At 37.5% G+C, this 11,880-nt stretch overlaps 1 protein-coding gene across 1 annotated transcript in view; it reads left to right on the top strand.

Annotated features, from left to right (window-relative positions):
* Nucleotides 1-11,540, top strand: part of LOC107802972 (3-hydroxyisobutyryl-CoA hydrolase-like protein 5) — a gene marked incomplete at its 5' end in the record, with an annotated part of 22,230 nt that extends 10,690 nt beyond the window's left edge. The window contains 2 exons of the mRNA XM_075241929.1: nucleotides 10,883-10,989; nucleotides 11,094-11,540. Of these exons, the coding sequence (XP_075098030.1) occupies nucleotides 10,883-10,989; nucleotides 11,094-11,139 (153 nt within the window). The remainder of the gene's footprint in view (nucleotides 1-10,882; nucleotides 10,990-11,093) is intronic.
* Nucleotides 11,541-11,880: the final 340 nt, after the last annotated feature.

Below are 11,880 nucleotides of genomic sequence, written 5' to 3'. Positions count from 1 at the left end.
TCTTGCTCAAGTCTATTGCACTTTGACTGTCACAATAGACAACATACTCCTTCTGATGTAAACCAAGCTCTTGAAGGAACCGTTTCAGCCATATCATCTCCTTGCCTGCTTCAGTAGCGGCAATGTACTCTGCTTCAGTTGTAGAGAGTGTGACACACTTCTGCAACCTCGACTGCCATGATATAGCTCCCTCTAAAAATGTAAACAAATATCCAATAGTGGATTTTCTGTTATCAATGTCACCTGCCATATCCGCATCTGTATAGCCCTTCAAGACTAGATCAAATCCTCCAAAACACAAACAATCTCTTATGGTACCTCTCAGGTACCTGAGTATCCACTTGGCTACTTCCCAGTGTTCTTTTCCAGTATTTTCGAGAAATCTGCTGACAATACCAACTGCGTGAGCAATATCAGGTCTAGTGCATACCATTGCATATATCAAACTTCTGACGGCAGAGGAATAAGGTACTTTGGTCATGCTCTCCTTTTCCTCCATTGTTGTAGGACACATCTTCTAGCTCAACTTCAGATGACTAGCAAGAGGTGTGCTGACTAGCTTAGCATTCTTCATATTGAAGCATTCCAGTACACGTTCAATGAAATTCACCTGAGACAGCCGCAACTTTCTGCTTGTTCGCTCTCGAACAATCTCTATTCCCAGAATTTGTTGTGTTGGGCCCAAGTCCTTCATATCAAATGACTTGAAAAAATCTCCCTTCAACTTTGAGATCGGCTCCTTGTCTTTTCTACAATTAACTTGTCATCCACATACAACAACAAAATAATAAAGTTATTGTCAAAAAATCTTTTGAAGTATACATATGGATCAAAATATGTCTTTATGTAAGTTTGACTTTTCATGAACGAGTCAAACTTTTTGTACCACTGCCTTGGTGCATACTTCAACCCGTAAAGACTCTTATTTAGTTTACACACCATGTGTTTCCTTTCAGCTACTTCAAATCCTTCTGGCTTCTCCATATAGATCCCCTCTTCCAAATCTCCGTGAAGAAATGCAGTTTTAACGTTCAACTACTCCACTTCAAGATCTAGGCTAGCTGCTAAGCTCAAGATTGTTCGAATAGAAGTCATTTTGACAACGTGTGAAAACATTTAGTCAAAATCAATACATTTCTTCTGTTCGAAGCCTTTTACCACCAATCGAGCTTTGTATCTGACCAGCTTGCCATTTCCATCTTTCTTGTGTTTAAAGACCCACTTGCATTTGAGTGGTCTTTTACCCTTTGGAAGTTCAACCAGCTTTATACGTGCCATTTTTCTGCAGAGATTTCATCTCTTCTTGTATGGCTTTCATCCACTAGTTCTTTTCTGGATGAGACAACACCTCCTTAAGACTTTTTGGCTCCCCCTCATCACTGATGAGGACATACTCTGTGGAAGGGTACCTGCATGACTCTACCATTGGCCTTTCTGATCTCCTCAGAGATTGAGGTTGTTCATCTTCCTGAGTGGGGTACTCCACTTGCTCGACATCGTCATCAAGTTTATCCCCCTGATCAATAAACTTACCAGGTTGCTCTCCCTGCTCAATAACCTCACCAGGTTGCTCCCCCTGCTCGGCAACCTTGTCGGTCCTACTTTCTACACTTGTGGGATTGTTAGAAGTAGAAGGAATAGTAACAAGGTTAGTGATCATACCGTTCTTGGCCTTCTTTGATTGATCATCTACTGCCCCAACTTCACTTTCAAATAAGATTAAATCTCTGATTCTAATGAACTTCTTCTTTATATGATCACATAATTTGTACCAGAACTCTTCATATCCATATCCAATGAATATACAGGGAACGAATTTATCATCCAGCTTTGTTCTCTGCTCCTTTGGTATATGTGCAAAAGCTCTGTAACTGAACACTTTCATATGTGAGTAGGATACCTCCTTGTTGGTCCAAATTCTCTCTGGGATGTCAAACTCCAATGGAACTGATGGACTCCTATTGATCAGGTAACAGGTTGTCTGAACTGCTTCACCCCATAATGACTTAGGCAGTTTAGCCATTCTGAGCATGCTTCTCACCTTCTCGACAATGGTGCGGTTCATTTTCTCAGCTACACTATTGTGTTGTGAGGTTCCAGGAGCTGTCTTTTCATGTCTGATCCCATGGATCGAATAATACTCTTCAAATTCCCTTGAAGTGTACTCACCTCCAATATCACTTCGAAGACGCTTTGGCTTTTGGCTTGTCTCCCTTTCCACCAAAGCATGAAACTTCTGGAAAACTTGAAACACCTGATCTTTGGTTTTCAAAATATAAACCCACAATTTTCGTGAAGCATCATCAATAAAAGTAACAAAATATTTTTTGCCACCCATCGATTCAATTTTCATTGGACCACAAACATCAGAATATACCAAATCAAATATATTCAATTTTCTTTCAGACGATGTCTGAAATTAGACTCTATGTTGCTTACCAAATAAACAGTAGTCACAAGGTTTTACCATTGTACCTTTGGCATAAGAAATGAGTGATTTCCTGGCAAGAATCTGCAATCCCTTCTCGCTCATATGACCCATTCTTTTGTGCTACAAATATGCAGAAATCTCATATTGCACCGCGTTCAATTCACCTTGGCATATTTCTGCATTTGTCTTGTAGAACATGCTACAATCAACTCCCTTTGCAATCACCAATGATCCCTTGGTAAGTCTCCACTTTTGATTTGAAAAATAGTTCTTGTATCCATCTCGGTCTAAATCAATTCCCGAGATCAAGTTCATTCGCAAATCAGGTACATGTCGCATGTCCTTTAGAACCAATATGCATCTAATATTTGTCTTGGTACAAATGTGTCATGTCCCGAACCTGGGCCTGGACGTAACACGGCACCCGGTGCCTGACTACATGCAATCGAGTGAACCAAGTGGCTGGCTAAATCAATATGTGACATCATAGCATACTGAATGCGGAAGATAAACTACACATGCCGATATAATGAAAGTCTGAATGATATAAATCAAGTGCGGAATACAATTCTAAAACATATTTGTAGCTAACATAGCTTAACATGAAAAGTATGTGACTCTATCTAACTGTTACTCTAGTCTATGAAGCCTCTAATGAAGTACTAAAAACACTGACTATCTGTAATTAGTGAAAGACTATTAAGTAATGATATTTCCCCGAAAGAATTGAGGCTCACCAAATAGCTGGTACGAGCATCCTAGCGCTCTGAATCGTCAACCTATAAATCATTACCTGTATCGTGAGATGCAGGCCCCGGGAAAAAGGGACGTCAGTACATTTGAATTACACTGGTATGCAAAGCAACTGAAAGAAAGAATAATAAATAGTGAAACTAAGCTGATAATTGAGAATTGATGATTGATAACTGAAATGATAACTATTGAAACTGAAACTGAAATTACAACTGATAACTAAAATGATAACTAATAACTGAACAGAACAAAGGAAATAAGGATATGAATACTCCATCTTCTGAATGATGAACAACTTGTTTATCTGAACAAACTACAGCCTCTGGCCCAATATATATATGTGCACAAGCTATGACCTCATTCCCAAGTATACGTATACATAACTACGGCCTCGGGCCCAAAAATGCATAAAGCATAAACTAGGGCCTCAGGCCCAAACATGCATAAAACATAAACTACGGCCTCACGCCCAAGTATGCATAAAGCATATAAACTACGGCCTCAGGCACAAATATGCATAAAGCATATAAACTACGGCCTTAGGCCCAATTACAGGTGTTCAACATTCAAGAATTTAAAATAAGGAACTGAGAATCATACTGCAATACATGATGCTGAAATATTGAATCATATTGAGTTACATGATACTGGAATTATGAATAGGACTAGACTAAGACAAGTATTCATGAACTGATTATGAGAACTAAAGCTTCAACTATTTATAACATGTTGAGTAATCTAGATTGAGACTCATGAGAATCAATCACAAGTCTATATTGATTATGCACTGAGCTCACAACGTTCAGAATGAAAGTCATGAACGAATTATGAAGCTAGAGAATAGAAGTTCTGCAACTATTCAAGGAACTAGGCTTAACTATATTTGTGAGGCAATTAGTAACGTCGTAAAAGAAACGTAGTGTAGGGAGAATTATTAACACTCCCAAACATAGAGAGTTAGCCTCACAAACCTTAACTTCCTGCTCTTGAGCGTAATACAACATTCGCCAACCCTTTCAACTTTAATATATATCAATACAAGTCAAAGGGATTCCATACTAGCAATAATACTCATGTTTTGGTCACTTAGGCATTTTCTCAAACACTTGGTGGGCATAAAGTTTCATAGCCCTTATAAATGGTATTTCTACACCCAACAACCTATTCTCTTGCTCATAGATAAATTCTAAAATCTCAATTTACTATAATCAATACCATTCTTCATCAATCATAAGATAAACAACACACTTAATAAATAATCAACAATCAACAACCCAAACTTATAATTGTTCATGTTTTTCTATCAAAACCATCAACCTATATCTCATGAACTTGTAGTCTATAATCATTAATCCAATGTTATAATCAATTAGAGGGTGAAGATATTACCTTCTTGACGTTCAATCTTCTTGAATTCGAGTTCTAGGGTTTTGTCTCTCAAAACTAATGTCCCAATCGAATATCTAATGATTTGGAGGGTTTACCTATGTTAATAAAGTGTTGGAAAATTGAGATTAACTTAGAATCACCATTGAAACTTAGCTTGGATGGTGGAGGGACCTTTGAGGACTTAGGTTCTTGAGAGCTTCCCTTTCTAGAGCAAGTTTTTATGTTTTGGGGTGTGGGGGATGAATTGGGGCTTTAAAATGACCCCTCGGGTGTGCTCCCGTGCACCTGGACGTGCATCAGGGTAGTAGCATTGCCACAAGTGCGCGGCCGTGCACGGGACCATCTGGGCACGCATTTTGCGCATTGTCCAGTACAATGCACCTAACATTTTTCTCAGAAATTCGTTCGAGTTCCATAATATATCGTTGGAAGATATTTCAAAGGGCTACAACTTTCATGTTTTAAGTTTTCCCAAATTCCTTACATAGTTTCACGATATCCCGCTAGAAGACAGACTTTTCGTAAACTTAGTCGATTTTATCGGATCTTATGCTCCTCACTCTCCGTATTGATTATAAAACAACTATTTCCACTCATACTCATCCCGATAGGACTTCACATGTCTAAAATATCAAATTAATACTCATTTAACATATCCACACCTAGTCCGAATGTACGTGGTTTACATTATCTTTCCCTTGGGATCATTCGCCCTCGAATGATTGTCCTGACTATAACTTCGGATAACTTTGGACCTTAAATGGGTTTAGTGGAAACATGAACTTTCATGAATACTTGCATACTAAACTGAATGAATACATGATTACTGAACTGCTAAGATACTGAACTGAAAGATTACTGCCTTGACTGAATACTGAGCTGATTGAATACTGAAGGACGTGGAGATTATAATATAAGGTATGAAATGAAAAGGTTAGTTACCTTCAACATTTCTCCAAAACACCTACCAGTTATCATAGTATAACACAAGCCTTACAGTGCATCATAATGCGCATAACATGAAATATATACGTGAATACTGGTCTGCCATGGATATGTGAATACTGAACTAACATGGATATATGAAGATTGAACTGGCACGAATATTTGTATGCTGAACTGACATGAATATATGAGTACTAAGCTAGCATGAATATCTGAGTACTGGACTAATATCTATCTGAGTATTGAACTGACATGAGTATCTGAGTACTGAACTGACATGAGTATCTGAGCATTGGAACTTGAATGATAACATGATACGTGAGATATTGGTTGTAAAACCGCTATTCTAGTGGCAACTCCAACTCATAAGCTATTTGTTAGATCCTTTATAGGATCATATACGGCCTGATGTATCTGGGACTGAGCTTTCCTTCCTTCCCAAATGTTATAACACCTTGCATAGGCAAAACTTTTAGAAACACTCAATCATCGACTTGAAACTCTAGGTCTCTATATCGCATGTCTGAATGGGACTTTTTGCGGCTCTGAGCCGTCTTCAAATGCTCTTGAATCAACTTGACTTTCTCCATAGTCTAATAGACCAAATTTGGTCCCAACAACTCTATTTCACCAACTTTTAACCAACCAATTGGTGATCTACACCTTCGCCCATACAGAGTCTCGCACGGTGCCATCTTGATACTAGAATGGTAGTGTTATTATTAGCAAACTCAATGAGAGGTATGTGATCATCCCAGTTACTTTTAACATCAAGGACATATCCTCAAGTGTCTGAGTAATGCGCTCTGCCTGGCCATCTTTATGAGGATGAAAAACTTGTGCCTGAAAGAACTTCTAAAAGTTCATTTTAAACTAAGCACCACAGTCTGAAATGACGGACAACGGGGTCCGATGCAATAAGACGATTTCCTGAATATACAAATTGGCATAATCTTCTGCTGAATCTATAGTCTTTATTAGCAAGAAGTGTGCTGGCTTGATAAGTTAATTTACAATCACCCAATCAAATCATGCGTTTAAAATGAGCAAGATAATCCTGTTATAAATTCCATATTTACCATCTCCATTCAAAAATATATGTATTCTATGGTAAAACAATGGGCTTTCTGTCGCTCGACTTTCACTTTCTGACAATTGGGACACTTGGCCATAAAGTTTGCGATGTTCTTTTTCATGTCGCTCCATAAATAAATCTCCTTAAGATCATGATACATATTTGTGGAACCTAAGTAAATAGAATACTTGAAATTCTGGGCTTCAGGCATAATCCGCTCTTTAAGCCCATCTATGTTTGGAACGCATAATCTGCCTTGGTACCTCAAAGTACCATCATCTCCCCCTTGTTCAAAAGTCATCATCTTATACTTGTGAATCCTCTCTTTAAGCTGTAACCAGTAGAGATCATCAATCTATTTCTCTTTGACTTCAGCTACTAAGAAGGAACAAGTCCCTTTCTGGACAACAACTCCACCATCTTCAGTGTCCGAAAGTCGAACTTCTAGCTTGGCTAAGCAGTGAACTTCTTTCACTATAGATCTATTGCCTGCCTCAATCATGAGTTGTACTTCCCATACATGATTATATTTTTAAGATACTTCTTGAAAACACTTATAGAATCATTGTGAGCTAAGTTTATACTCCGAAGATTAGAGTCTCGTGCAATGGCACTACCCTCGTGATACATAACTGTGCATGATTTTATAGTTTTTTTATATCCCATGATAATTATGCGGGTTTCAAATCTCTGACTCGACTTAGTGATGATTTTCACATCTCCCCATTAGACCAAAGGTTAAGGTCTTGTACATGCGGATCCTTCTCTTTTGTTGGGATCCTAACAACTTTTCTTATCTTCTATAATTTTTTGCACTTTACTTCAATAAAGACTCACCTTCCGGCTTACTTCTGAGCAATCCTTCTTACTAAGAAAAACTATATTACCTACATAAATGCAAAGCTAATGTATTCACAACTATCATACACATTCTTAATGATTTAACTCTACTCACACTGTCAATCTTGGGGAGACCCCTTTTCGATAATTCTTAAAGGCTATTCTTCTGTAGTTGGCTCTCTTACTACCTAGCTGATTTTTTTTTCTCAATATCACTGTACTTCGGGTTTAACTTAAACTCTTTGGGTTCTAACACGTATTCAAAATTTCAAACGGTCATCTACTCACTAGAGTTAACTTGGTTAAGTGAATCAAATCTTACCTCTACTAGCTCTGTTGAAATTGTTAATTCACTGTATCTACTCAAAACTTACTTAAGGACTTAGAATCACCATTAAAACTTATCTTGGATGGTGGAGGGACCTTTGAGGACTTAGGTTTTTGAGAGTTTCCCTTTCTAGGGTAAATTTTTGTGTTTTGGAGTGTGGGGGACGAAGTAGGGCTTTAAAAATGACCCCCGGGGGCGCTCCCACGCACCTGAACGCGCATCGGGGCAGTAGCACTATCACAAGTGTGCGGCCGTGCACGGGACTATCTGGGCGGACACCTGGGCACGCATTTTGCGCATTGTCCAGTAAAATGCACATAACCTTTTGCTCAGAAATTCGTTCGAGGTACATAATATATCGTTGGAAAGATATTTCAAAGGGATACAACTTTAATGTTTTAAGTTTTCCCAAATTCCTTACATAGTTTCACGAGATCCTGTTGGAAGACAGATTTTTCGTAAACTTAGTTGATTTTATCGGATCTTATGCTCCTTACTCTGTATCTTGATTCTAAAACAACTATTTCCACCCATACTCATCCCAATAGGACTTCATATGTCTGAAATATCAAATTAATACCCATTTAACATATCCACACCTAGTCTGAGTATTCAGGGTGTTACAAAATGTCACCGATCCCCGCAATCTTTGAGTAACTCGTGTTACCTATTCTCACAGTGCCAAAATCACTTGCTACATATCTGCAAAAAATTTCTCTTACCGGTGAGGCATAGTAAGATGTTGTATCAACCACCCATTCCGACTCTGGACCTGCCAAGTGCATGCATTCCTCTTTCTCATTTACGAAGAGAAGAGCATTATCATTGTTTTTCACCATGGCGATTGTGTTGTCGACATTCTTTTGGCCACTTCTTTCACCTTTGCCCTTTCTTATATTTGGGCAATCTCCTTTGAAGTGACCCGGTTGATCGCAATTGTAGCAATTTCTAGCTTTTGATTTGGATCGGTTTTTGGACTTCCTACGACCTCCAGATCTACCATAGTTGCTTGAACTCCTTTGGTAACTCCTGCCTCTACCTTCTGTGATAAGAGCATGTCCTTGATTTTCAGGCTTCATTCTCATATTCTCAATGAGTAGAAGAGTCGATGTGACGTCCTTCAACTCAATAGTGGTTTTACCGTGCAGGATGGTTGTTACCAAATTATCGTACGAAGATGGAAATGAGTTCAAGAGCAAGATGGCTTTATCCTCTTCCTCGATCTTTACTCCGAGGTTGGAAAGTTGCGTGATTAATCCATTAAATACATTTAAATGTGACAAAAAAATTGTAACTTCACCCATATGTAGGGCATATAACTACTTCTTCGGGTACAATTTATTTGTCAACGTTTTAGACATATATAGGCTTTCTAACCTTGTCCAAATGCCACATGACGTATCTTCATCAATGATGTTATTTACCATATTATCTAATAAATGCAACCTGATTGCACTAACAACCTTTTCATCCAAGTCAACTCAATCCTCAGCTTTCATGGTATCAGGCTTCTTGGCATCATTGTCTAATACTTTGTGTAATTCTTGTTGGATGAGCAAATCCCTCATCCTTCTTTGCCATGTTGAAAAACCGTTATCTCAGTTGAATTTTACTACCTCGTGCTTTACTCCGGATATTTTCTTCACTGAGTATAGTACTGCCGACCGTGAATATTATTTCTATGAACGAGCAGAACCTGTTGTTATGAATTACCCCTCCCCCTTCCCCACCACACAAAAATAATATTTACGATAATAACAACGGAATAATAACGTAGTAACGAGATACGGTAATCAACAAAAGAACAACAAGAACACAATGATTTAAACGTGGAAAATCCTTTTGAATAAGGAAAAAAACCACGGGCCCAATGAGAGCAAAGTAATCTACTATAATGAGGAATTTTATACACCGTATCCCCGAGTAAAGTACTCCAGGGACCACTACACACTCAAAAGAATAACCCTCTTTTGAGATTCTCACCTCACTACAATATCGCTCACACTCTCTATTTTTCCTCACAAACTACACCGCCTATGAATACCTCACACTTCTCTATATGCTCTCAGATATATTTCTCTATGAGATTGGTGTGTTCAAATGAGAAGCTGAAGGCTTCCATTTATAGGAAGAAGTGTCGTAACTCTTAACCAATCAGAAGTTGGTTTCCTGCAACTTGCGATTTGCAAATCGAGAACCAAAACCAATTTTGACCAATATTGGTTGTGACATATGTTTCCTCCTTTTTGTTTTCTTGATGGGGATGGACCCCACATGTTTCTCTTTCTCTTGAGGGGAGCCTTAGAGCGACAGTAAATTTATTTTCGTATGACATGTAGATCATGAGTTAGAATCGTTGAAGCAACCACTGATGCTTGTTTTAGGGTGGGTGTCTATATCACACCCCTTTGGGGAGTGGCCCTTCTCCGAACCCTGTGTGAATGCGGAATATTTTGTGCACCGCGCTCCCTGTCTACATCACACATCACACATCCATGCTTGTTATTATCACCAACCCAATTTAAATATATTATGCTACATCCAGTCCGCATTATCTGTATTATAAGGTTATTGCATACACTTAAGAAAGATATATAATAGCCTTAATTATAATAGTATATGAACCAGACCACCTTTTGTCTCTCTCTTAAACGTTTCACTTAATTAACACTCGTTAATTGGACCAGTAACGGGAATCCAAAAAAGAAAAATAACAAATACTTATTTTTCTAAGTCGTCAGATATTTTGAAACAAAATCAATTTGTCAAAAACAACTAATGATTGCGTGACTGGAGGAAGTATTGAGTCGTGCAGCGATTTACGAAAATAAGAAAGAACAACAAACAAATCTGGTGCAATCTCATAAGTGGGGTTTGGGGGAGGGGAGGGGGAGATTGTGTGCACGCAGACTTTACCCATACCTTGAGAAGGTAGAAATGTTGTTTCCGATAGGCTCACGGCTCAAGAAAAAATGAGAAAGAAATGACAGAAATATGCAAACTATGGTTTGATGAATTATTTACTATAGAAGTGCATTAGAATGGATTTTGTCCAATCTTTTATTTAAACCATTACAGAAGAACCTTAAACTAACTTATGTTACTACTTCACTGTTCTCAGTGGTACCCTCCAACTCTTGAGAAGGTGAAAGATGAGCAACTAAACTTGATTTTCAAGCCACTTGAAGAACATTTGGAGCTCCAAATTCCAGACAAGCAAGAGTTTAGGTTTGTAAGCATTCAAAATTGTTCTTTTACTTCTTTGCTTAAAAAATCTCTTATTTACCTTACATTATATGATTGTGTAATAATTCATATAATATGATTAACAGGTGGGATGGAAAATATGAAAATTCAGTATATTATCAGCTTAATTAACCAAGAGAAGAATCAAAAAGGAATATCTCAATCAATTGCTCTTGGAACTGGTCATATACAATCTGCATTGTGAGAGGCTTTTATTTTATTCGTACAAATATACGTTAGAAATCAATGGCAAATTAAAGACGATTTGGCAGGGGTGTCATATGATATTGCTTCGAAAAAGTTTCTTTTGTGTTTGTGTGTAAATAATATTTTTCCCAAGAAACAGTTTGCTTATATGTACAATACGTCTAATTAAGATGATAAACGTTTGTAATTGTGAAGGGAAATGGAAAGTGCCTTATTGTGGATCTACCATGTAGACACAATTGTGGCATTATATTGCTCGGTATAGTAGAGACTAGTATTTTCGTTTTAGCTAACAACTTGGTTGGATGGTTGTTACCTATCGTATTGTATCGTATTGTTATTGTAAATATAATATTTGTTTTGATTGTTACTTTAATTTTATTTTATCGTATCGTTAAATTCATCGTTATGTAATGACGAAAAATGTCACTTTATGAAATGACATATTTGGTGTGGTGTCGTCGTTTCTTTGCTTTTTTCTCCCATCTTGTCATTCTTTATTATTAAATAATCATATTTTATTCTTCCTATTTTTTTATATAATAATTCTACTTCGTATCCTATTTTTTCTTAATAATGTTGCAAGTTTATTCTTCATATTGTTAGTGCGTGACATCATGAAATGACGTCAAATGATACAATCTATCTAAATATTGTATTCATTAA

This window comes from Nicotiana tabacum, chromosome 21 (assembly GCF_000715075.1).
Source record: "Nicotiana tabacum cultivar K326 chromosome 21, ASM71507v2, whole genome shotgun sequence".
Taxonomy (NCBI): Eukaryota; Viridiplantae; Streptophyta; class Magnoliopsida; order Solanales; family Solanaceae; genus Nicotiana; species Nicotiana tabacum.
This window is presented reverse-complemented; position numbering and strand designations above follow the sequence as displayed.